The 24,598-nt window shown below is 41.1% G+C and overlaps 1 protein-coding gene across 2 annotated transcripts in view; it reads left to right on the forward strand.

Annotated features, from left to right (window-relative positions):
* The first annotated feature begins 3,700 nt into the window (after window positions 1-3,700).
* The window catches only part of Cd96 (CD96 molecule), a 78,432-nt gene continuing 57,534 nt past the window's right edge, over window positions 3,701-24,598 (forward strand). Inside the window, exons 1-3 of one of the 2 annotated variants that reach the window (XM_028872134.2) lie at window positions 3,701-3,960; window positions 6,031-6,384; window positions 16,166-16,284. In XM_028872134.2, the coding sequence (XP_028727967.1) occupies window positions 3,900-3,960; window positions 6,031-6,384; window positions 16,166-16,284 (534 nt within the window). In that variant the 5' untranslated portion in view covers window positions 3,701-3,899. The remainder of the gene's footprint in view (window positions 3,961-6,030; window positions 6,385-16,165; window positions 16,285-24,598) is intronic. The other variant, XM_037209731.1, reaches the window with a different exon arrangement.

Here is a 24,598-nt window from a genome sequence, read left to right on the forward strand (position 1 = left end):
GGCAGACACGTTGTAGTTTCCGTAAACAAAACAAGTGTCCAGGACTCTGTGTTTTGCCTATCACCATCCACTTATTAACTGTGGGGTGGCTTTTTTTTGGGGGGGGGGCATTAACTTGGAAAGGCAGCTTTCTTTAGATAATGAAAATTCATGAAAAATAGCTGAGCCATGAGCTACATGGTTTGCTAAAATAAAGGATAGGTATGATTTTCAGAATTCTTTCGATGGTCTTATTTCAACATTGTGGACTTTGTGAAATGATAATATTATACTGTTTTAATAGATGTGGCATTGTCTTTCGAGTTTTACTGAAAAGTATTCATAGAGTACCCATTCCACACCCATGACTATCCTGAGAACTGTAGACAGAGCAATACAAAGGGAGACTTATCATGCACATCTTATCTCCCCTTTCTTAGTAAAGGCCACACTGCCAACCAGCAGGCATTTTCCTAGACTGCCAAGAGAAACACAAATTCTCAACAGGTCTTCTGCCTCCCTTTTAAAAAATTAGTACATTTGATTATGTTCTTCAACAATTTCATATGTGTACACAATATGCTCTGACTACTTCCTCCTCTCCCGTCTTTTATCACCCTCCCATCCCTATCAACCCCCTCCTCCATACCTATCTTTTTCCCAAGTTCATGACTTTGGTCTTGTTCTGTGACCCACAGTTTAACCAAGACCATCTGTGTGACCGTTGGATTGGAATTATTTACAGGGGCCTGCTGAGGTCATCAGCAGGTAAACAACTAAAGGCAATGACCCCCATCTCTCTGAATCGCTCAGTAGCAAATACTTCAGCAGGGAGGGTAGGGGCCCTTGCACTCCTCCTCCTCCCATGCCTGACTGTTGGAGAACCTATTCTTATAGTGACCCAGTGCATTCTGCCTCCCCTTTTACCTTTCATCCACTCAACTTGGCTATGCCCCCCATTCATCTTTTTTAATTGTCATAAACTATTTTAATGACAAAGACTTCATGTTATCTCAAGGGGGAAACCATAAAAATAATATTTACAATTATCACTTATGTTTTATTTAATGAAACTTTTTTATTTTATAATTTAATTTAATTTTACATATCAGCCATGGATTCCCCTGTCCTCCCTCCTCCAGCCCCCCCTCCCCCCAGGCCATACCCCATTTCCATCTCCTCCAGGGCAAGGACTCCCCTGGGGATTCAGCTCAGCCTGGTAGATTCAGTCAAGGCAGGTCCAGTCCCCTCCTCCCTGGGGCCTATTCAGGGACACTTTGCCTATTCATCTTTTAAAATGTTTCTTTATGCTCAAACAATATTACATAATGCTGATGGTGAGGAGAGGGGGAGATCCTGAACCTGTACTAATTCCCACGTGAAGAAGAGAAGCTGTACTCGGTGGCCTGGACTTGAAAGGTCTCTGTGCACCAAACTTGCCTCTCCATAGTTTTGTTTGGCATTCAGCTACTGTTCAGGGAGAGCAGCTTAGACACACAGTGCATCTGCCTTGAACTTCAATGTTCCCAAGCGTCGGCTCTTCCTATTTCCTATGCCCGGAATAACTCACCTCCCAGTCTCTTCCAGGATGACTTCTGTAGTATAAGGCCAAGTTCAGATGATTCTGGCCATTCCCTCCCTGGACCTTTCCTCGTTTCTTCTGTAAATCCTGTGCTACCTGTCCACTCAGGTATAACTTTCGCTTTGTTTGTTTCATTTTTCTGATGCACGTGGCTACTCTTTTCCCCCACCAGAATGGCAAGTTTCTTGAGAATAGAGACCATGACTTTTCCATTATATTTAAAATGACCTAGAGATGTGTGTCTGAAAGGTCACAACAAATGTTTTTTAGTTAACTGAATCTTTGAGTGTCATGTTTTCAAACATACTGGGAAGGGCTCAAAAAGGATAACACTTCACTTTCTTATAATTTATGTGAACCGGTTAAAAATAAAAAATCCAGTTGTATTTGAGTTAATCACTGTAGAAACCACAAAAACAAGCTTACCCCTTGTTCTCTTCCCTCATCTCAGAGTGTCCTCTTCTAGCTGAGGGTGTTTAGACAGACTGTTTAAAAACTTTGTCCAAACACAATCCTGGCTTGCCTCTCTAGCAGAAATGAATGTGTGCTCCAGCTCCACTTTGTAAATAATTGCATTCACCTCTGAAGTTCAAGGTTTCTCTTCCCGTCGTGGAACTGGCTGCTTCTGTTCTCTTTTCATATGCAGCAGGCTGGAATACAAGGCAGAAGAAATGTTGTGTGGTTTGGGATTTGGTGAGCAGAGAGGATAATAGGAAAGATTGATATGGCTTCATACAAGAGTTATTTTTAAGTACAGAGAATGCCTGTCCCCTTGCTGAAAGGGCCTTTAGAAAATATTACCAGGATAGACAAACCGCGGAGGCCATTCCCATCACCTGGGATAGCTGTTCTGGTCTGCAGGCTGTTGCTGCCACCTGCTGCAGAAAAACAGCCATGGAGGGGCTGTCGCTCGGGTCTTGAAGGTATCAGACACAACTCAATTTGTATGCCATGGGCACCTGAAATTTGTCTTCCCTAGGAGTCTAGATGAAGCCCCAAAGGAAAATTAGTAAAATCCTGTCTTCAGGCCACAGAAGTTCCTAGGTATTAGAATCATGAACCAGGAGTCCAAAACAAAATGAAACAAACCAACCAACAAAACTAGCTAGAGGAGGCAGATTTGTCCAAAAGCCACTAATAAGTACCTCTCCTAAACCACCCCAGGGAGAGGCAGGGGTTCTCTTAAAAGTGATCCTGTAGCTCTTGAAGACCACACTGTCTTGTTTTAATGGGACATCCTCTCACCCTCTTTTTAAAGTTTCTTCATTTTAGTGAAATAAGAGATGTCTAAATATGCCAAGTGAGAATTCAGTAAATTCGGATTTTGATGACAAATGGAGTGAGAGGTGCCTAGTTCTCCAAGTATATTATCTGTCCTCATCTAACAGAGATACTGACTCTCAGATGGAATCTTTATAACACATCTCCTGGCTTGTTTTATTTTGTCTCATCATTGATTTATTAGAATTCCCAGCTATGACAAAGAAAGGTACCCTGAGCAGTTACATCACTTCCTGTCCTCCCTTCAAGCATCTGAGCTTCTAATCCTCCCTGAAAAAAATCATCATGACCATATTACTTAACATACCCACTGATACACTATGTAGTTCTTATGGTTTGGGGCTTAGCCAGATAAAGCTCTTATACCATCATCTAAAAGGACACCTGGCCATCACAATGAGGGATTTCCCAATCTGGCCTCCAACCTATCAAGACAAGGGATGGAAAAGACACTCACTTCTCCCCTCCCCAGAAATGTGGATTTCCCTACAAGAAACTAGACAATGAATTCAGTCGGATAGCTGACATTACTCCCTGTTATTCTTCAGAGTTTAATAAAATCAAATATGTTAACCATTGTTCTTTCACCCTGGGGCAATTTTAGAAAGAAAATATATTTTAAGATTAGGCTGAAACACTATTATGAGAGGCCAAAAGCTCATGTTTGCTAAATGACTTTGTATTCTTGAAAGGAAATGTATAAAAAGCACACGGGGACTGCTCTGCACGATTTCCTTTGTTTGGATTTTAGAAGCAGTTTGACTGACATCGAGACTGAAGGAGAGAATCTTGGGATATGAAAAAGTCTTTTAGAGGTGAGACACAAGGTTTCCGAGAACAGTTTCTGCATTGTTCTTATGAAGGTTACACGGAACCACACTACTTTCCTGTCTGCATTTCATTTCCTGGGGACTTGCCAAGCCATCAACAGCCCCAGCCCTGTGGTAGAGTTGGGGTTTTTGAGCACAAATAGGGTAGCTGGAGTTTGCTTAGCTACAGACATCAATTGACTCGGGTGATCATTGCAGAAATGTTGGTGTGAGCTCTTCGGGAGACAATGGGGAGAAAATGGACATACTGTGCTGTTTACTCCATCATCCAGATACAGTTTTTCAAGGGTAAGACTTCCAGTCAATTCTGTCCTTTCAGATGGCTCCTTTGAGATGCCTCATGACTGCCGCAAGAGTCCATCACTAAAGGGCAAACTCTCGATAAGGTTGTCAGTGATGTATGTGACAGCTACGGGAAAGATGCTAGAAGTCTAGACAGGATTCCTCATGAGCACTAAAACCAAAGGAGGAATGGATGGTTTGTGCCTTTGCTCTGGCCTCTCCTTGCCATTTTTCCTCTTCAAAGAGTCTTGAGTAACTGAAAAATTGTGGGTCTTGGAAAGGAAATGCTCCTGGACCATCCTAAAGACAACTCCAGAAAACTAAAAACATCTGCAATCGTGTCCATGGTCAGAAAGTCTTGCTCAGTTTTTAATCCTGTCTCAAGCATTTCTTTTTTCTTCAAATTAACAAGTATTTCTCCTCCCTAATAACAATGTTGTTAGTGGATGGAGGAATGCTGTCTTAGTCACATGCAAGGAGTGCCTTAAAAAGCCAAGCGGAGTCCTTATGGCCATGGGAACCAGAACCTAAAAGGCCTATTTCAAAATTGAAGGATGAAAACTTAGTTCTGAATACCACAGTAAAGATTATTTTTGAAAGCCTGAGTGTCTTAAGAATTAACTGTGTATGGTTCTGAAGATTGTAAGAGTTTTTGAATCAGAGACATTGGAATTGGTGATCGAGATAGGCTCAGAGGTATTGAAGGATCCCTCCCAGGGAGTTACACTCAGATATGCAGACCTCTGCCTACCCAAACTTTGTGCATGCACAAATAATTCCTCTCCATCGAGTCCCTTTGAGGTCTTGTTTCTCTTCAGCAGCTTGTCACCTTTTTATCCTTTCCTTTTAGCTCTGGGGGACTTGTCACAATAACGTATAACTTCTGTAATGGGAAATTCTGAAATGGGGACTAGCATTGCTGAGGACATATCAAAGGCTTGATGCTGAACACATTTTTAGTGGTCTGTACCATGCAGTCGGGTTGCTGATGGGAGATAGAATCTTCCTTTATGTCGAGCATTTCATGAGCTAGGTAGAGATGATGCCCTAGGGTACCTCTCCCTGAGGTATCTCCTCTTTTCTCCTTGGGAGACTTAACTGCGTGGAGATGAAGCTCCCTTCATCCTAGAGAGAATGTCAAGGCTCTTAACTCTACTTAGCCAGGCTGAATGTAGGAGGCAGTTTGGAGTTATGAAGTTAATGTTAAAGGAAAAATACAGATGTGACTAATTTCAAAGAGAATTCATGTCCCTTAAGGGAGTGATCGCTAAATGATCTACTTCATTGCTCGGTGCTTTGCTTTCCTTTTTGATAAGGTAGCATAACAATATCACTCTTAGGAAGCATGAAGATTAAAATGTTAGCATATATAAAAAGCCTCTTGTAAACACATTGTATTTTGAAAGAAAGGTAACTTTATTATAAAGAACTTACAAATAAAGTTTGAAAAAAACTACTATACGTAGACTAATTATTACAGATGTTGACCCGGAAAGGTCAACTATATTTATATGTATTAACCGTTTCATGCCAAGTTTGCCAGGATACTTAATTAAGCTTAATTTACATGGCTGAAAAAGGTAGCTCAGCAATTAAGAGCACTTTCTGCTCTTATAGAAGACCTAAGTTTCATTCCTAGTATGTACATCTGGCAACTGACAACCAGCTGATATTCCAGTTCTAGAAGGATCTACAGGGATCTGCACTCACATTGCACACAGACACATACTCATGCATATAATTAAAAAAATAATAAGTCTTCCAATATGCTCAACTTTGTTCATGTCAGAGACCTTCAGTTACCTTTGGGCAGATGAAAAAAAATAGGAATCTGCAGGTGTCTATAGTTCTTCTGTTCATCGAAAATCACAAGGGGCCTTCCACACCTAGGGCAGCCAGGAAGAAATTTCAGTTGCTCTCTCCTATCAGTGAACTTAACAGGGTTTTTAAGAGTCACTCTATACTTTGTATGATTACTAAAAATTATTTTTAAAGACTACACACACACACACACACACCTAAAGGAGAACTCCAGGTGAATGATGCAAACTGATTATTCACATCTTTCCTTTTCAGGAGTATGGGAAGACATATTCAATGCAGGAGAAGACATATATGCTCCACCCAATTCTGATGTCAACTTGAGCTGCCAAACAAAGGAGAATGACTTCTTGGTACAGATGCAGTGGTCCAAGGTTACTGATCAAACTGACCCAATTGCTGTTTATCATCCCCAGTATGGCTTATACTGTTCCCTGGGCCACGCCTGTGAGTCACAGGTGACTTTCATAGAAACTCTGGAGAATGTAACAAAATGGACTCTGTACTTAAGGAATATCTCTACCACCTTCAGTGGAAAGTACGAGTGCAGCTTTACTCTGTACCCAGAAGGCATCCAGACGAGAGTCTACAACCTCATTGTGGCACCTCGTGAGTATAATCTGCACAAGAAAGGATGCTTCTCAGTTCATGTGGCTTTCACTCACGTAGCAAATACACAAAGACAACAACCATATTCTAGATTTGGTGTTGGACGTACAGAGACTTAGCAGAAAGAAGTATTGTCTGATAAGGGAAGTAGCAACCGATCAAGCAATGCCACAGATAAGTGAGAAGTTGCAACAGCAGTGAGTGTTAATAAGGAGAAGTGCAGCAGGTAAAAGAGAGCATGGCGGAATCCAGGGAAATGGTTGCCGAGAAAGGAAGACCTAAACAGAAGTCTAAGGAGTGAGTAGTCAGTCCTTAATGCAATTTAGAAGAGGTAGGGGTTGTGAGTGACCGAGAAGTGAGATTGGGGAAGCCATGGAAAATGTTTCGCAAGGTTTAAGGAAATGGGAATATGCAAGTGGGAGTACAGTGTGTCGATTTATAGATAAGGCTAGAGACACAGTGAGAACCAGATCATGCCAGACCGGGTTGGCTGTGTTCAAACCAATGACATCTATAGAAGAATCATAAAAAGAAATGGAATTTTTTCCAGCAAGAGGTTAGGATGACATTTGTAGTCTGACATGTTATATATAAAAAAATGATCCTGACTTCAGTATGAAAATGGCTTTAATGCGGACAAAGAAGAGTTGATGGGAATAGATTAGAAGACCATTTCCAGCTATCGAGAAGAGATACAGTGGTAGTCTGATAGATACGGAAGGAAAGTCATGCATTTTACATACTGAGTATAAAACATACATGACTTGATCATAGAGTGGATGTAAGACAAGGGCATCTGGATGAAGAAGGAAGGAATTTTGAGGGTGACATTGGACTTCTGGTATGCACACCTGCATGGTAGTGCCAGTTGCTGGGATAAAAGATGAAGGAGGTAGAGTGGCTTTGTGAGTGAATTTACAAAAGTGAATGGGGATGTTTACTATAGATAAATGGGCCATAGAGGCTCCTGAACATGTAGCATTCAGACTGGACAGGCTTCCAGGGCCTGTGCTGGTGATGGAGCCCTCAATTGAAGCTCTAGGTTCATTCCGGCTAGAAATGAATCTGACCTGGGGCCTGTCTTGTAAGTTCTCTGAGCCTGTTTTGGACATTATCATAGTAATACCTGCCCTACATCACCTGGTTCTAAGGTAAAATGATTTCTATTTCTGCTAATGGGAACAGATAAAAATAAAATTCAGCAAATGGAAAGTGCACTGGAAATTGAATGTTTTAAACTCAAGGGGTAAATAGCCTGGTAATAGGAGAAAAGAACAACAAAAGCTACCTCAGGAAAGCCTTGCTGAAGGAGGCATGCGGCTGCCCTGATACACACCAGGTATGGATCTCTCAGCTCCTCTCCATGTCTGACTCTTGCTGCTCCTAAACAATGAAGTTTGGATAATCTCTGTATAAAGTAGGAGTCCATCAAACGGAATGAAATACAACTTCCGATCAGCTGACAGTGGGACAGGTGGAGTGTGGTTGAAATACAGGGAGACAGAAGCTCAGAGCAACGCTTAGCTGTGGGTTCTTTGGATTCTGGGAGTCAACAGTGCACTGGATGTGCCACTTACTGTAGACATCATCTTTCCCATTGTACAATCATTTCAGGTTACTAGGCTTTGGGTTTCTGAGAGAACAAATGTAGATGTTTACAGTTCTTCCTTCATGGGTACCATTGTCTTGATAATTCAATAAGGCAATCTGTGTAAAGTACTTGCTATAGTTCCTACTGAAAGGTAGGAGCTGGACTACAGAGATGGCTCAGCAGTTAAGACTACTTGTTGCTCTTGCAGAGGACCTAGGTTCAGTTCCCAGCATCCCCATGATATGGGGGAATCTGATGCCTTCTTCTGACCTCCTCAGGCACCAGGCACACATTGTACATGAAGGCAAAATATTCATATAAATAAAATAAATAAATATTAAAATAAGGTAGGGTTATTGCAAATAGCTAGTGTTAATAGTCATAATAATAATACAGGAAAGGACTTTATTTCTCAATTCTTATTTAAAAGGAACTTGTTTTTCTGTTTAGAGTGGTCTGATTTGGGATCCAATGAGGTATTCTGAGACATTAACAGGAGCACACCTAGACTTTGGCTTTAGACACAGCTTTGGTACATTGTGCCAACCCCAGTAGATTATCGTATCACATCTCTGAGGACTTGATCAATACTCCATTGAGAAATGGCAATGTGGTTGTATCTTCCACTGATGGCATACAAAACTACTACTATTTATTTATCCTCTGGACAACTGGGGTACACTCTGTAAAACCGAGGATATACTATGGTTCCAATGAAGGCAATAATGGAAACGAGATACTCAGAAATGAGTGAGGTTGCCTTTAAGAAAAGTATATTTCTTAAAAGAAAAGGTAATACGAGGTAGTTACATTTGTAGCTACTGAAAACTGTAAATAGATGGAGAATCAGAGCTGAACTTATGTTTTCTGTGGTTAGAAATTTTCTGGTCTTCTTTCTGAGCTTTGCTGTTGATCCTCTGAATCCGATGGAAAACAATGGCCTAGTGATAAAGAAAGGGTGTTCGGATTGTGTATACGCTACAGGATCACAATGTATGAAAAAGCAAACAAGAAAAGAAGAAAGCCCTACGTAATGGTGACAGAAGCATAGGCTCACTATGGAGCGAAGGAATAAGAGTTTAACCCAGAGGCGGTGCCTGCTATCTGGCAACATGGCCAAGTCCCCATCCAACAGTATGCCATCTTTCCACCTTGCATTCTCGTGATCTTTCCTGACTTTTTCTCCTGTTCATATCAGGTTCCCCGTTAAGCTTCTGCAACACATTCATGCTACCAAGCCAGGTGCATAAGCAAGGCGGACCCTTGAGTGCAAACACTTAGGAAGGACATACAGAAGCGTAAACCGAAGTGATACAGGAGTCTAAGCAAGATGAGGCCAAAGCTCAGAGGTGGCTGGGTTAATTACCACTTCCTGTTTCCTCTTTCTTGGCAGCTGAGTCATTCTTCCCACTCTGTTTGCAAAACCATGATTGTCTACATTCTAGTTTCATGTCCCCTGAAGGCTCAACAAAGAAAGGCAGCTAGCTGTTCCCTTTTCATAGTATTTTGTTGCTGTGTGTCTTGGGGTGCAGAAGCTGTGGCTAGGAATGGAAATGCAATGAATAATTAATTTGGTGTCTGCTTTAGCTTCATTTCATTTTGATACATCTCTCCCTAAATGAGGAGTCTTTGAATTATTTGAAGAAGCATAGTTCCCTGAGTTAGTCCTTGGTTTATAAAAATCTACATTTCAGAAATCTGAATGCCACTTCGGAGTCTAGCTTTTTTTTTTTAGCATATGAAAAATTGTGGTTATTAGGATGAATTGTAAGAGTACGACCTGGTTTAAATTCCCAAATTACAACCAAAGCCCGGGGATTGTTAATGTTGTCAGAAGAAACAGAGTGGAAGAACTGGAAAGAGATGGAGTAACAATAGCTGGGTTGGTGGTGCCGCTCAGTGTCTCAGCATCTGCCAGCTCCGGGAGGCTCTGAGTTCTACCAACAGCAACTCAAGAAAAAGGAGGAATGATGAGGGCCATGAATAGTCACATTCTAATTGTGAAAGTATAATGCTGAACAATCGTAGTTGCTTGCACAAGATCAAACCAATCAACATTCCAGCATGGATGGGGAGGGCTGTGTTAGCTCCCACTCTTAGCTGAGAAGCTATTGACAGCAGATGGCTTCTAAGAGAGGAAGAGTTGGTTTTCTTAAAGATTCTGGGTCTTGGTAGGTAGATCATGTTTCAGTGAATGGTCCCACACCTATAAGTATATATGAGTGGCACAAATTGGACTCTGGGTTAGAAAAATAATTTAGAAGAGGGCACAAACTTGAGAGAGGAAGTGGATCTGGTTGGTGTGGGGAACGAGAATGTATGCAGTCATTAACCAAGATTTGGAGCAAACAGACTCTACACAGGCTCTGTGGTACAGGAACTGACTGTGTCGACCATGGGGATTCTAAAATGAGTTATGATTAGAGCAAAAAAAAAAAAAAAAAAAAAAAAAAGATGCAGCCAAAGCAACTGAAAGCAAGGCTAGTGAACAAGATTACTGTAGTCAAGAACCATAAATACTAACTGGGGTTGTTTTGTTTAATACTTTTCATTTTGCATTGCAAATATGGAATGTTTTTATTTGTTTGTTTCAACTATGGTCTAGGAAATGAACTGAGAAAAAGCAGAAAGGATAGTTAGTTCAACCAAGTCAGAAAATAATATAATAGAAGAAATGCAGAGGGGACATGCTGGTAACTCTGAGTAGGGTGATCAAGATTGATGGAGAGCAATGTCCAGACCAAAACCATGCTTAAGTAGGTTCTCCATAGGATCTGGTGCTGTGCTGCACATGTGGAATTTGAAACTCAAAACATTGCCAAGCAATGATGCTTTGGTTTTCAGAATGGAACTTACTCACTATGTTAAGGGATGCTGGGACCTGACCAGATTGTACAGAGATCATTCAGGTTATATTTTGTATGTTTAACTTGGGCAGGAAGTTGAGAATAATTGCATGTACACCATTGGCTATGCTGCCCCTCAGCTAGCACAGAGGCTTAAGTAAAGATAACCATTTTAGTAAGTTTTCTGAGCATGGGTTCTGTCTAAATTTCTAGTCATGAAAGAAACCATCTAGGCAGAGAAATCAAATGAGAAAACCAATATGGTCCTTCAACTCAGAACACCGTGATGAGTGGAGAGCTATGTCTCCACAGGACAGGGAAGAGTAGATAAAAGGCAAGAGGAAGAGAAGACGATCGGGTCACAGAAGCCTAGAAAGATAATTGCATAAAAGCAGCAGCCATCAATTCTGATGCTTCTGGGAAGACAAATGGTTATTGGATTGTATTTAGGAGCATGAAAGGTATTGACCACTTAGCAGGAGCTTGTGTTGGTGGCATTATGGAACAGAAAAGAAATCAGATGGGAGGAAGAGTAAGGAGTGGGGGGGGCAGGGGAGTGGGGAGCAGTGGGAGGCAGGGGAGTGGGGAGTGGGGGGCAGGGAGTGGGAGGCAGGGAAGTGGGGATCAGGGAGTGGGGGGCAGGGGAGTGGGGACAGTAAGTATGGACACAGCTTGTGGCAACCGATCCATAGGAAAGGAAGGAGTGGGAGTGTTTGGACGAAGCTTTGTGTTGGGGTTGTGGTATGGTGTGGCAAGGCACCTAACTATACTCCAAAGCCCCTGGACAGGATGTGCTTCCAAAGAGTTAACTATACCACAAGCGGGCAAAATCAATCAACTGATTTCTGAGAAGATGGGGGCACCGAGACCCAGAATAGGTAGTAAAACTATTCAGAGTAGGGGCAAGTTTTATCAAGTTTGTAATGGCACACGTTAATTACACGTAAGTACAGATTTCATTGTGACACTTGACACACACATTTAATATATTTGGATCTTATTCCCCCACGTTACCTTCTCTTGTCTCCCTCCCACTCCTGCTAATAGCCTTCTCTTCCCACCTAGTCCCCCTCTCCCTTCATGTCTTAACAAAACACTTTCAGGTTATCATAGGCAGGAAGGGAAACAAGGTGATTGCTTTCAATAAGGGCAATGTTGTCCAATATTTTAATAGCTCCTATCAGTTAATCAATTCCCCTCCGAAAGTCTAAGAAGGTCCAAATAAGGCAAACACAGAGATATCTACGGAGACAATAATCATACAGTACTGAAAGTCAAAGAGGAAGAAAAATCGTAAAAGTAGCAATGAAAACAAGTAAAACATAGAACCAAAAAAGAAAAAGAAAAAAGTCATTCCTTACAGAGGATTGATAAAAATAAATAAATAAATAAAAAATCAAAAACACCTTTCACCAAAAAAACACCAAGGATCAGAAGACTTGCCCCAAATACTAAGATTAATAACAGTCTACCAAGCATTTCTACATCTAGTGAAATTACCCATTCAATATGTAAAAACCGTAAGAAGATTTGCCTTCTTAAGTGCTAGGGTTTGAGTGGTCCCTCCTTAACTAACACTAAAATTTCATCCCTAAATTCGTATGTTGATGGTATACACAGAGATGAGCACTGGGGCCGGATAAAGTCACTAGAGTTGGGCTCTCAAGCCGGCATCCTTCACAAGAGATCTAGGCTGCCTCCTTCAGTGTCCTCCACCCACAGATATGTGCTTTTTCAGTCAGTCTAGAACATGTGGACATCTTACCTTGGCCCTCAGGACTCTCGTTTCCAGGTGACCTACACTAAATGTCTAGCTGGACTCCCACCAGCTTGGTTCATGTGTGCTGCTTTATCACAACACCACAGGCTGGCCAATGAAAGTGAACATTGTTCTCTCACAGTTCTGGAGCTGGCAACGCTAAAATCAAGTCCCCAGTGTGTGTCAATGGCCTCTGGGTAGGAGAAAAGTTGCAGAGTTTTGCAGGTGGCTCTATGCTGCTAAAGTATTTCTCCAGCACCAAGGTAGCAGGAGACAGAGTAAATAAGCTGTAGATGAGAAGGGTGAAGATCCCTAGTGTCTTGATTTAGGCGATAGCAGTTTTACAAGAAAACGATGATTCTTAATTTGATGTTGCCCTTCATCAGTAATTCACCAGGAATATGAAATGGTCGTATTCAGCATCTTACCCAGCTTTGTACTTATCTTTTTTTTTTTTTTCAGTTCTTTGCACCAGGGTATCTCTTTGTAACAGCCCTAGCTATCCTGGAACACACTGTGTAGACCAGGCTGGCCTCAAACTCAGAGAACCGCCTGCCTCTGCCTATTGATGTGTGCCACCATGCCTGGCTATTTGTATTTTTTTTTTTTTTTTAGTCTACCTCTTTGTTCCCTATAATCCAGTCTTTCCTTCCTACCTCTCCATTTTCTGTCCCTCTATTTTTTAAACATATATTCATGAGTATCCACTTCCTTATAACAAGTATTACCAGAGCCGAATGTGAATAGCCAAGACTCACTGCCAGCCTTTATGAGGATGACTATCTGGTCTGTGTGTTCTATTGGAAAATCCCTGGGAAATGTTGGTAAAACCATTGAGTCTTGATGGGACCCTAAAAATACCTGGCATTTTTTTATATTAAAAGGTTAATTTTCTTGGATTTAAGATCTATAGGTCACATATTCTTTATTTGGGTATATTAAATATACTCCATCAATATTTCCTATCATAGAATTGCTGCCCAAATCCTGCTAACAGTAGTCTCATTTTATTCCTCTAGAGCTGATTTTGTTAAATACTTTCATAAAACTCTAATTTATAGTGTCCATCCTAAGTCAGTTTTCTTAAAAATATGCTAGTCATTTTTTATTTAAGAAAAATTTATAAATTATGATTTTTAGCATTTGTGCTATTCCATGCTTCTTTGATTTTTTCCCCTTCAAAGTCTTCTGTTTTACACACACACACACACACACACACCTTTTCTTTGTATTTACCATGTTATCTGACTACCTTATTTTTAACACTATTTATTTAAATATTTCCCTCATTTGACTTTTTAAATTTCTCTCAATACACTAGCTTTTGTGCACATATAGTTTCAGTTTTGTTCTGGTTCCATCTCATTCTTAGAATGATTTTTGGAAATGATTTTCTGAATGGCGTCACCTATCTTCCACACGTCTTCTTTTCTTCAATGAGCTCATGTATCAGCCTTCACCGGTTTTGTGCAGTTTATATAATTTCCATTCATATTGAAGTTGTAGCTTCTATGTATGTGTGGATCTATTGCTACTCTGCTTTCCTTGCCGTATAAATGCTATTTTATTCTCTGGTCTTGTCCTCACTGTAGCTTTCCAGCTCATTCTACTCCATTCATTTTCCTATTGCTTGAGCTTAAGTGTGTTTTTATTTTTACCATGGAAGGCTTGCCAGGCTGGCTCCTTTTGTAGACTTTGTCAGGTCTAGAGCCCCCGATCTGCTCTTTTTAGGTAAACACTATTCTGTGGGACTGCTGCAATGCACTTCCTTCCCTTTTGTCTCCCACTTTTATCTGAATTTCCTCTTTGATTTCTCATATGGGATCTATGTCACTTAATATAGATTCTTTCCCCGGGGGTTTCTTCACAGCATTGGGAACATCCCACAAACCTTCATCTGTCCCGGGATGGGGGACTTTTTCTGTTCCCCAAGAAGAACCTGGTGATCTGGGGCCCACAGACCCCCTTCTCCAACCCTGCTGCTCTTCTCAGATTAACCTGCTGTCTCTACAGAGACCACCCACTGTGGGAGTGGACTTTCCTGGTTCCAATGCCCGCGAGAAGCACGGTCCATTTTCCTGTTTTCTTTCTGTACAGTTGCTATAATTGTGGTCCAGTATTTTTGTCACCGTCTACTACGGGGACATGTCATAGTTTAATGCTGTTGTAGATACTTTCTAGATGATTTTAATTTACCTTCTCTGTTTGCCTGAAGGATTTCGGGTATACTTAAAAAGTTATGCCCAGAATCTGAGCAAATTTCAAAAGTAGAGCTGAGTGTGATGATATACACCTGTAATCATCATACTTGAGGCAGGAGAGTTGTGATGAATGTGAAGCCAGCTTGGGTTATGTAGCAAACACCAAGCCACTCAGGGCTATATAGCAAGATCAAAAAGCCAAATAATAAATAAAAGATAATAATAAAATATAGTAATTGTGTATTTGGGTAATGTCTATTAAAATATTATTAACATATGTATTCATTCTGTGAGCACATAGATATTAATAGCTAGATTACTATGTTTAAACTATATTTAATCAAAACAGTTAAAATAATTTTTGAAATAAAATTAAAAAGTGGTATGCAACGTGTTAGAATTTTGATGGTGTTATACAAATAACTCCATTTGGAAATATTATGGTGGTTAAATTTCTTTAACATTAATAGACAAGGATCTTCTAAAAATATATAGGTTTAGAGTAATATAGATGACCCTCCATATCTGTGGGTTCCATAACTACAACTTCAGATAAGGAAGATTTGGAAACAAATTGCATGTATACTGAACACGTACATTTTCTTTGCCCTACCCCTAAAATCATAAAATAGAACTTTACATCTGTTGTAAGTTTTCTAGGGTACACTTGAGTCATATGAAACTGAGGGTTTTCTCCTGAGACCAAAATCCCACAGACAGAAGAGATAAAAGGTTTCTAGAGCAGTGAGCGATTCTGTTTCGTGTAAGTGAATGTCACTATAGGCACTTGTCGGAACCCAGAGGACACATCACGTAAACCTCACAGCATGCTGGGGGCTTTGAGAGGTAATGACTTGTGAATGCAGGTTCATTCATGATGGCAGATGGACTACTCTTTTGTAACATGCTCACAGCAGAGGAAGCCGTGTGTAAAGGTAAGAACTCTATGTACATGGCAACTATCAGTATTTTCTGCTCACTTGTGCTGCGAACCTTCAGCTGCTGTGAGAGAAAAAAAAAAGTCCTAATAAATTCTAAAATGCAATTAGAAACTAGGCTATAAGACTTCAGATTCTTTCTAAGGAGGGCCTGTAACCTGAAGACGGAGGGACCTATGTGGATTAAAGCAGAAGAGCATGCCAAATTCAAAGTTGGACTGCCAAACAGTTTCTCTGTGAGTTTTCAGTGACGAGCAATTCCCCCAAGCTTTTCCTGGCCCAGTGTTGCCATTTAAACAGTGTGGACTACAGTGGGGTTCTGCCTCGTTACTTCATGGGTGTCTTGAAGATAGATGAAGCTCTTTTTTAAACTGTTTTGGTCTCTTTGATCCAGTGTACTTTATATGCCAAGATCCATGCATCTTCCCTCTTGTGCTTTATTCCAGACACACAAGATGAACGCAACTGTACAATAGAAACGGAGGCAAATCGGACTCTGAAAATACCATGCTTTCAAAATACCTCCTCAGAAACTTCACCTGGCCTCACCTTTTCATGGTTGGTGGTAAGCATTGCCCTTTTCAGTGAATAACTGTAATGATCTTTAAATATTAATGAGGTGAAATGAATAGCAAGCAATAACAGAGAAATACTTGATGAGACACAGGCACTATGCCAGTGGCCGGGGGCGGAAGGAAAGGGCACTCAGGTGTCTTCTAACTAGGCAGGCAGCGATGCGTGCAGTGGGACTCTGAAATTGGCTCCTAGAGGTTGATTTCTGTTTCAAACTACCAACCAGACCAAGCCTGCAGAGAGAACAAAGTGTGATGCTGCCCTGGGGAGGAGTCACACACAGAGGCCCTGAGTCACAAATAATTGTTTTACAAAGAACATTTTAGAGATATAGACTCTTCCCCAGAACCTGTATTGCTACAATTTCGCATTGCTCTAATCAAGAAACGCAAAACCTGATGCTTACGGAATCTAAGTAGAAAAGGCTGGAGAGCCAGCTCAGCAGTTAAGAGCGCTTGCTGCTCTATCAGTGGACACTAAAAGGCACACAAGAGATCCAGTGCTCCCCTTCTGACCTCCAAAGGTGCCTGCCCACACCCATGCACACACACACACACACACACACACACACTCACAGACATGCAGATGCACACTCAAATATGCCTTGTCTGAAACACCTGTGAACTGTGTGTGTATGGGAAAAACAGGCTCTGTAGAAGCACACCACTGTTCAGCTGTTACTAAAGCAGGGGCGGCAGGCCTGCAGTAACCACGACCTTTAGAAACCACTACAAATGGCCAGAATGGGGACTGTGAAAAGTTGTGTTTATTTACTTAATGGGAGTGTGGGTGTGGTACCACGACGTGTACGGAGGTCAGAGGACAGCTTTCAGTGGTCAATTCTCTTCTTCCATCATGTAGTCCCAGGAATAGAACTCAGGTCACTTTCCACCATCTTCATGTTAAACTGATGGTCACTAAATGCATGCCGTTGGCCTGGCTAAGGAGTGCCAGCTCTCCATTCGGTGTCTGATACTAGATAAATGGTAGGTCTCCTTTATCTAGTAGTGTCCTTCAAGGAAACTTGGAAGGTGGTATAGACATTTCCTATGGATCCCATCAGGACATTTAGAATAAATGAGGGCTGGAGAGAGTGCAAATTAGGTTGCAGAACGAGAGGGTGAGTTTTAAACATCAATAGATCCTCAAGCCACACTGTGGTTTTAAAGACCAGATTGTAATATAGACAAATTGAGGGATCCCTTTGAAAGAATCCTTCCTTCAAAGGGAATATTGTGTTGGCAATATGCTGATTAAATTCCTACTGTGCACTTTCTTTTTAAATGTCAAAATCTGTTTGCTTCACTGACTTACAGCCGTGCCCTAACTTCTGATGGCTCTAGGATTTACTGAGTCTGGCGTGAAAACATCTAGTGTCCCCATATTAGGAAACAGAGGAAGCTCCCCCAGTCATCATTGCTGTATGTCTGCAGAGGTCACGCAGATTCTTACAAACAGGAAATAATGTGGCTTTAAGTAAAAGGCCAAAGAGTAGAAATGATGAAGATAAGCTCAGCAGGCCAGAAACCTGCTGTGCTGAGCCCAGAAACTCAGGGAAACTGCAAAGGCCTCCTGCACCGCATGTTTCATTAAACCCTGGGAACAGTTCTAGAGACAAACATTATCCAAGCCTCCAGAAAATAAAAGTCATGTTGTCACGTATGTGGAATTATAAAATCGAATTAACTCAGTTGCTGATCTCATGGGGGAAAGTTATTATTAGGATTCTCAATATCACTGTAAAAAAAAAAATATGTTTGCTATGTGTACCTGGTCTCATGTCGGTTGTGTTGAGGAGATCCTTTGCTTTGGGAGAGTTATATTCAGGGCTGTACTGCACTGAGATCAATAGGTATCAGACGCGAACACAGTGTCTCTAACATTCAGTTGTCACATGACAATTCAGGTACTTACAAAAACACAAAAGGTCAGTTGTGAGCCTCTATGTGAACAGTGGAGTAATAAATAAGAAATTGAGGACTGTGTGTGTTTAGTTGGGATGTGAGTTGGTAGATAAATAGCAAATGCTAATTTTGCTATTTAATTCCTAGGACACATAGCAGCATCAGGGAAATTCTTCAGGCTTATTCTGGGAGTTTCTAAATACATTCTAATATTATGTTTTCATTACAAACTATCATCCTGTGATTTCCCACAGTATAAATTTTAATTCAATCCAATAAACAGATGTGAATCTGATTTGAGTGTTAGGTTCTACAGGGACATAAAATTATATTAGACATATTTTCTATCATGTCATATACTTATAATAAAATGTAAAAAAAATAGTAGTACTCAGGGAAAATAATTTATCAGATAAATACAGAAAAGCTTTTTGAAGCCACATAATTAAAAACAGTTAAGAGCAAAAGATAGGCATATGTTATAACAAGACCCTGGAACTCATACATACAAATTAATAGTATACGCTGGGGAATATCTTAAGGAAATATTTGCTCTCACAGTCAGCGAACTAAATAGAAAGCCTTCACCACTACCTACAAACTCATAGTGGCTTGTGGTTGCCTGCATAAGACTTGTACAAGACCAAGGCAGTCAACATCCTGGCATGGAGGAGAAAGTGCTCAGAATCCTATACCCCTACCTGAAGAGCTTTGGACAGTTGGTGGCTTCTGTGGTAATGGAGAATCAGTTTTCTTTAAAAGTGTGGCTCCTGTAGTTCTACCTCTATCCAGTGATGGCCCCATATCCAGTAATACATGAACAGCACAAATTTGACTCAATGGATTATTTCTAAAAACAGGGAAGGACACAAAGTTGGGAGGATGTAAAGGGGGTAGGTGGTCTGGGAGCAGTTAGGGGTAGGAGGCATAATGAATATGATCAAAGTACATTATATGAAATCTTCAAAATAATAAAAATGTATTTTAAAATGAGAAAACAGAAAGAGGCCTATCTAAATACTTATCATTATACCCATAGATTAGTACAGTTTTCGCCTCTCATCAGAGAAGCTTCCTTTTGCCACAGATACACACAACTAATACCAATTATAAATGGCTATGGGCTATTCACCCATAAATGGGACATCTCTATCATACCAACTCCACACAAGCTCTGGGAACATTATAGAAGAATGGTAGAAAGACTGTAAAGCCAGAGGTTAAGAAGACTTCTGTGAAATGGTGTCTTCTGGATATGACAGGTCAGGGCCATTGCGCCATGAACTCACAGCAGCTACAAGTGCCTGCACAAGACTTCCACAAGATCAATGCAGCTAACATCCCATGGATGTGAAAGGGGTTCATGAGGCCCCACCCCTAACTGAAGAGCTATTGGCAACTGATAACTACTGGGAGAGGTTGAAAGGGTTTTCTTCAGAGATGCGGCCCTGGTACATTGCTCGTGTTCTAGAGGACAGCCCTAAACCCATGCAGATATATGCAGCACTAGACTTAGTGAAAGGTGGAAAATAACAAGAGGAGGAGGAAGAGGAAGGGGAACAGGAAGGGGACACAGAGCAGAGGAGGAGGCAATGAGGGATCCAAGAGGAAGAGGAAAGAAGGGCAAGGGGTAGATATGATCAAAATACACAGTATACATGTATGAAATCCTCAAAGAATAAATAAAATATTAAAAGGTCTTCATATGGGGAACAGGACACAACATTTAAACCATTCAATATTCATGGTAATATCACATAACTGAACACTAGATGCTTACATTGTTTAAAATTTCCATCATATTTATATTTGGGCTGTCTTATAATCAGGCAAGAAGCAATGGTTTCAAAGGTACCTATGAAACCTTGAGATCTAGAAACAGCATCACAGTCTCTTGGTGGCAGCCGACCATTGTTGTCTTGGCTGTTATCAAAATACAAAGTACCTGCCGAACTACAAAGGGTTAACAACGAATGGTGGTTAGAAATAGACTGGTCCAGTGCGGCTGAAAATGAATGTGAGGAGGGTGGCAAGCAGTCTGCCTTGACACTGCTGGCAGGGAGGAGAACACGTGGAGAAAACTTGAAGATGTGAAGTAGACTGGAGATAGAGAAGCAGGGATCAATATAGTCAGCAATGGCTGTGAAAAAGCCCAGAGCACCCAACCCCCGCTGTGTCCGGTGCTCAATACAGCCAGTGCTAACTCCGAGCTGGCTCCAGGCAACTGAAGCCAGCCGGAGACAAGACAGAACCACTAAATCAAATCGTGCCAACGTCCCTCTGCGGAACTGGAAATCCTGAGCCCAACACAAAAACAGAGAAGGCTCCATGGGCGAATTTTAGCACTAGTTGAGCTGAAAAGGAGCATAGGAGAGCAATTTTCCATGATTCAATATGACCTCTCCAGTCCCCACCACACTAATTCTGTTGCCAAACTATTGTACGTAATTTAATGACACATTCATGTCCCTTCTTGGAACTTGGATTTGTAGCTTTTTCTAGTGAGGCATTCATCTCAAAGAGACTACAAGTAGATAAGGTGAAGACAACCCTCTACCTCTTGTAAGGTTGTATGTCGAAAAGTCACTAACAACATGACCTTTGAGAGAAAAACGGTATGTTCAAGTCCACACTGGCTGTGCAACGTAAGGGCTTGATTTATGGTGAGATGAGGAAGGCCCTTATCCATGAAAGCAACATTAGGGAGACAGCAAAAGCCAGTGGTCAAGATAGATATTTTAATACGATGTTTTAAATATATATAAGAGAAAACTCATGGAAAACAAAATATCAAACTTTTAGACAAAGTCCCAAATAGCTGGCTATTTGTTATGAAGCCACATTCTAAGTATATTGTCCGAGGAATAGTATTCTGCAAGCCACCTGCGGTTCATGAGCCTTCAAGGTCATCACGGAGCCTGGTGGTAACTTAACAGAGAGAGGAGGGATAAACAGAGCCATTCTCGACTTTCTAACCATCTTAGTCCACTTGGTGTCACTGTCACAGAACACCTGAGCCTGGCAAGTTTATGAAGACCAGAGACCCGTTCTCTCACAACTCTGAAAGCTGGGAAGTCCAGAATCATGGCGCATCGTTTGGGCACTTCCAAGACGGTTGCTTGAATGCTATCCTGCTGATGCTGACTACTGTGTCCCTACCTGACAGAGGAGTGGAGGAGAGGAAATCTACTCCCACAAGCCTCCCTCTGTTTATTTGCTTGCTTTGAGTTTGGGTTTGGTTTGGTTTTGGTTTTTGATTTGGTTGTTGTTTTGGTAGTGTTGGCAGTGAGCTGTGTTCCAATCACAAGTCCTTTCAGTGGCTCATTCATGTGGGAGATTTCATAGCCCAAGCACCTCCAACTGGGCACTGCCTTTTACCATTGTGGCATTGGGAATATGTTTTGGAGGTCCAGGAACAAAACCATTTAAACCACGGCAATAATTCTCCAAATTTCCCATTTATCTGGGTATATAGTAAATGTTCATAAAAATCACAGAGTGCTTGTGGGAAGAACCAGGGAGAAGTGAACTTGTATTACGGACCACCTAAGTGTCTGGACTACATTGCTAGTTAAATGTATACTGCACATTAAAACACAAGGGCCCCCAATTAAGACTTCTGGCAGTGGTAGATGCATAGCCTGAACAAGCCATCCTCTGTTATTGAATTGGTGACAACCTCGGTTGTCATTGGAGAGCTTTCAGCCAGTCACTAATGGAGGCAGATTCAGAGACCCACAGCCAAACATTGGCCCGAGCCTTGGCTAGCCTGGCTCATGAGAACTCACAGAGTCTGAACCAACAACCAGGGAGTCTGCATGGCACCGACCTAGGCCCTCTGCATATATATGACAGTTGTGTAGCTTGATCTATTTGTGGGACTCTGGCCATGAAAGCAGGACTGTCCCTCTGCTTTGGCTGGCTCTTTGGGAACCTGTTTCTCATGCTGGATTGCCTTGCCCAGTCTAAATACAGTGGGAGGTGCTTGGTCTTGTGGTGGCTTGATGTATCATGCTTTGCTGATACCCATGGAAGGCCTGCCCCTTTCTTAGTGAATATGGAGGAGTGGTGGATTGAGGTTCGAGGTGAGGTGGAGGGAGGGAATGGAAGGAGAGGAGGGAGGGGAGCCTTTAGTCGGGATGTAAAATAAATAAGTTAATTAAATAAAAAAAATAAGGGTCTAGTTTACATAAGATGTAAACCCATAAAGTTTTTTGAATATTTATTAACATTTTGAAAGGTAGATAATTTTTTTTTCTCTGCAGAACAGAAAGAAAAAAAGTAGAAATAAAAGCACTATGTGTGTGTGTGTGTGGTTCCCTGCCAGTCTTCCTACAGAGCAGGTCAACTGAGATCATTTATACCAAATAGGAGTTGAAATATACCTTATAATGCTAGTCACCACTAATGCGTTGATATAACGTAAGACCCTGTTCAACCAGCATCCTGCCCGGAAAAAGGTTTCTCGTTTTCTAGAATTTATCCTGAATTTCTTATTTCAGATACACCTGAAAGTTTAATTTTTAGTTATCTAGTGGTTCAGATTTGCTCTAGATGTAGTCCTGAGGCATGATTTTCCTTGGTTCTGAGCATCCTAGCTTTAAAATGCTTTGGTTCGAGTACCTTCTTCTTCTCTGTGGTCATGGACAAGACAGCCTTAATTTATTCCAGACTGTGAAAGGAGTATAAGATAAGCTTGAAGGAGCTTTGCAGTGCCTAGAACATAGTGTGCATTAAACAGGTCAAAGATGATCTGTTAGCTATTACCAAATGGTTATCTATTAGCCAATTGGTTATCTATTACCAAATGGTCAGCCTGAAAATATACATACATATATCATTACATAGACTGAGCAGGTTGTACGTATGTATTTAGATATATATATGTATATATATGTGTGTGTGTATAGAATATATACATATATGTATGTAACAACAATAAAATAGAGGCCATGAATTTGAAAAACAAAAACAAGGAGGAGTGTATGGGAGACTTTGAAGGGAGGGAAAGGAAGGAGAAAGTCCTGTAGTTATACTCTCAAAAAAATAAATAGTTTAAAATAAAAATCTTTAATGATGAGAACTTAACAATCAGAGCATAATTACAGAACTTCCCCCTCTCCTAGCTCTAGGCATTGGATAGCTTATCTGAACGAGCTCTGTCTACTCCTTCCCCACTTACTCTGTGGCAGCGGCCATTCACATGCAGGTTCTTGCCACTGCAGACTAGAATCCCTCAGGATCTCCTTATGTGACAGGCTTCAGGACACTTTGTAGCTGAATTCCATCTTTAAACAAAGCTACCTTCTCCCTCTGCCACTGCCAAATGCCAAGGGAAAGCTAACAAAACAAAACAAAACAACTGTTTGTATACACTAGTATACATGGATGGATGTTATCTATATCAGGGAAAGCATCACAGTAAGCCATTCCCTGATATATAATAAAAGCCAAAGCAGTTTTTACCAGTTTCCATTCTATATCTACCCTCTTTAACAACGGGACAGATGGGACTATGTCAAATAAAAAGCCACACAGTGAACAATCAAGAATACTTTAAAATAACTTTTGCTAAATTTGTTCTTTGACAATTTCATACATGTATGTAATGCATTAGAATCACCCTCACCCAACTGACTCTTCTTATCTCCCTCCCACCCCATCACCCCTCTTTTCCCACAAGATCCTCTCCCACATTCACCTCTTTCTGTTTGAGTTTGTGACCCACTACATTTAACCAGCGCCATCTGTGTGACTATGGGTTTGGAATTCTCCATTGGAGTATGGTTGGCTCATCAGTGGGAACAAAATTAAAGATGGCTACTGCCCTTCCACCAGAATCCATCAGCAGTCAGTAGTTCAGCAGGGAGGGATAGGGCCCATGTGCTTCCTTAGGATTTGTGATTGACTGTTGGCAGGCTAAGAATACTTTCTTTTTTCTCTTATTTTTGAGATTATAATTATGTAACTTCTCTCTTCCTTTTCCTCCCTCCAAACTCTCTCTCTCATACTCCTCCCTGCTCATTCTCAAATGCATGGCTTCTTTTTTCATTAACTGTTGTTACATGACTATATGTATGTTTTTCAGGGCTGACCACTTGGTATTAGATAACCAATTGGTATGTCCTTCCCTAGAGAAGACCATTTTCTCACTCTCGGGGTTCCTTGATTTCCTGTAGTTCTTTGTATATAGGTTTGACGCACCATGTTCTTCTCCCTGCCCACTTTGTTATGGCTGTTGGTGTTGTCCTTGTACAGCTCCTGTGTAGGCAATCATTTGTCTTTATACCCAGAAGTGTAATCCTCATGCCTCATGAAGAAGGGGACTTTGAAACAGAGACCGTTGTATAAAACCACAACCAATCAAAATGCAGTGTTGTGGAGCCCAGTTCCAATGGCTAC

The sequence above is a fragment of the Peromyscus leucopus genome, chromosome 12, assembly GCF_004664715.2.
Source record: "Peromyscus leucopus breed LL Stock chromosome 12, UCI_PerLeu_2.1, whole genome shotgun sequence".
NCBI classification, from domain to species: Eukaryota; Metazoa; Chordata; class Mammalia; order Rodentia; family Cricetidae; genus Peromyscus; species Peromyscus leucopus.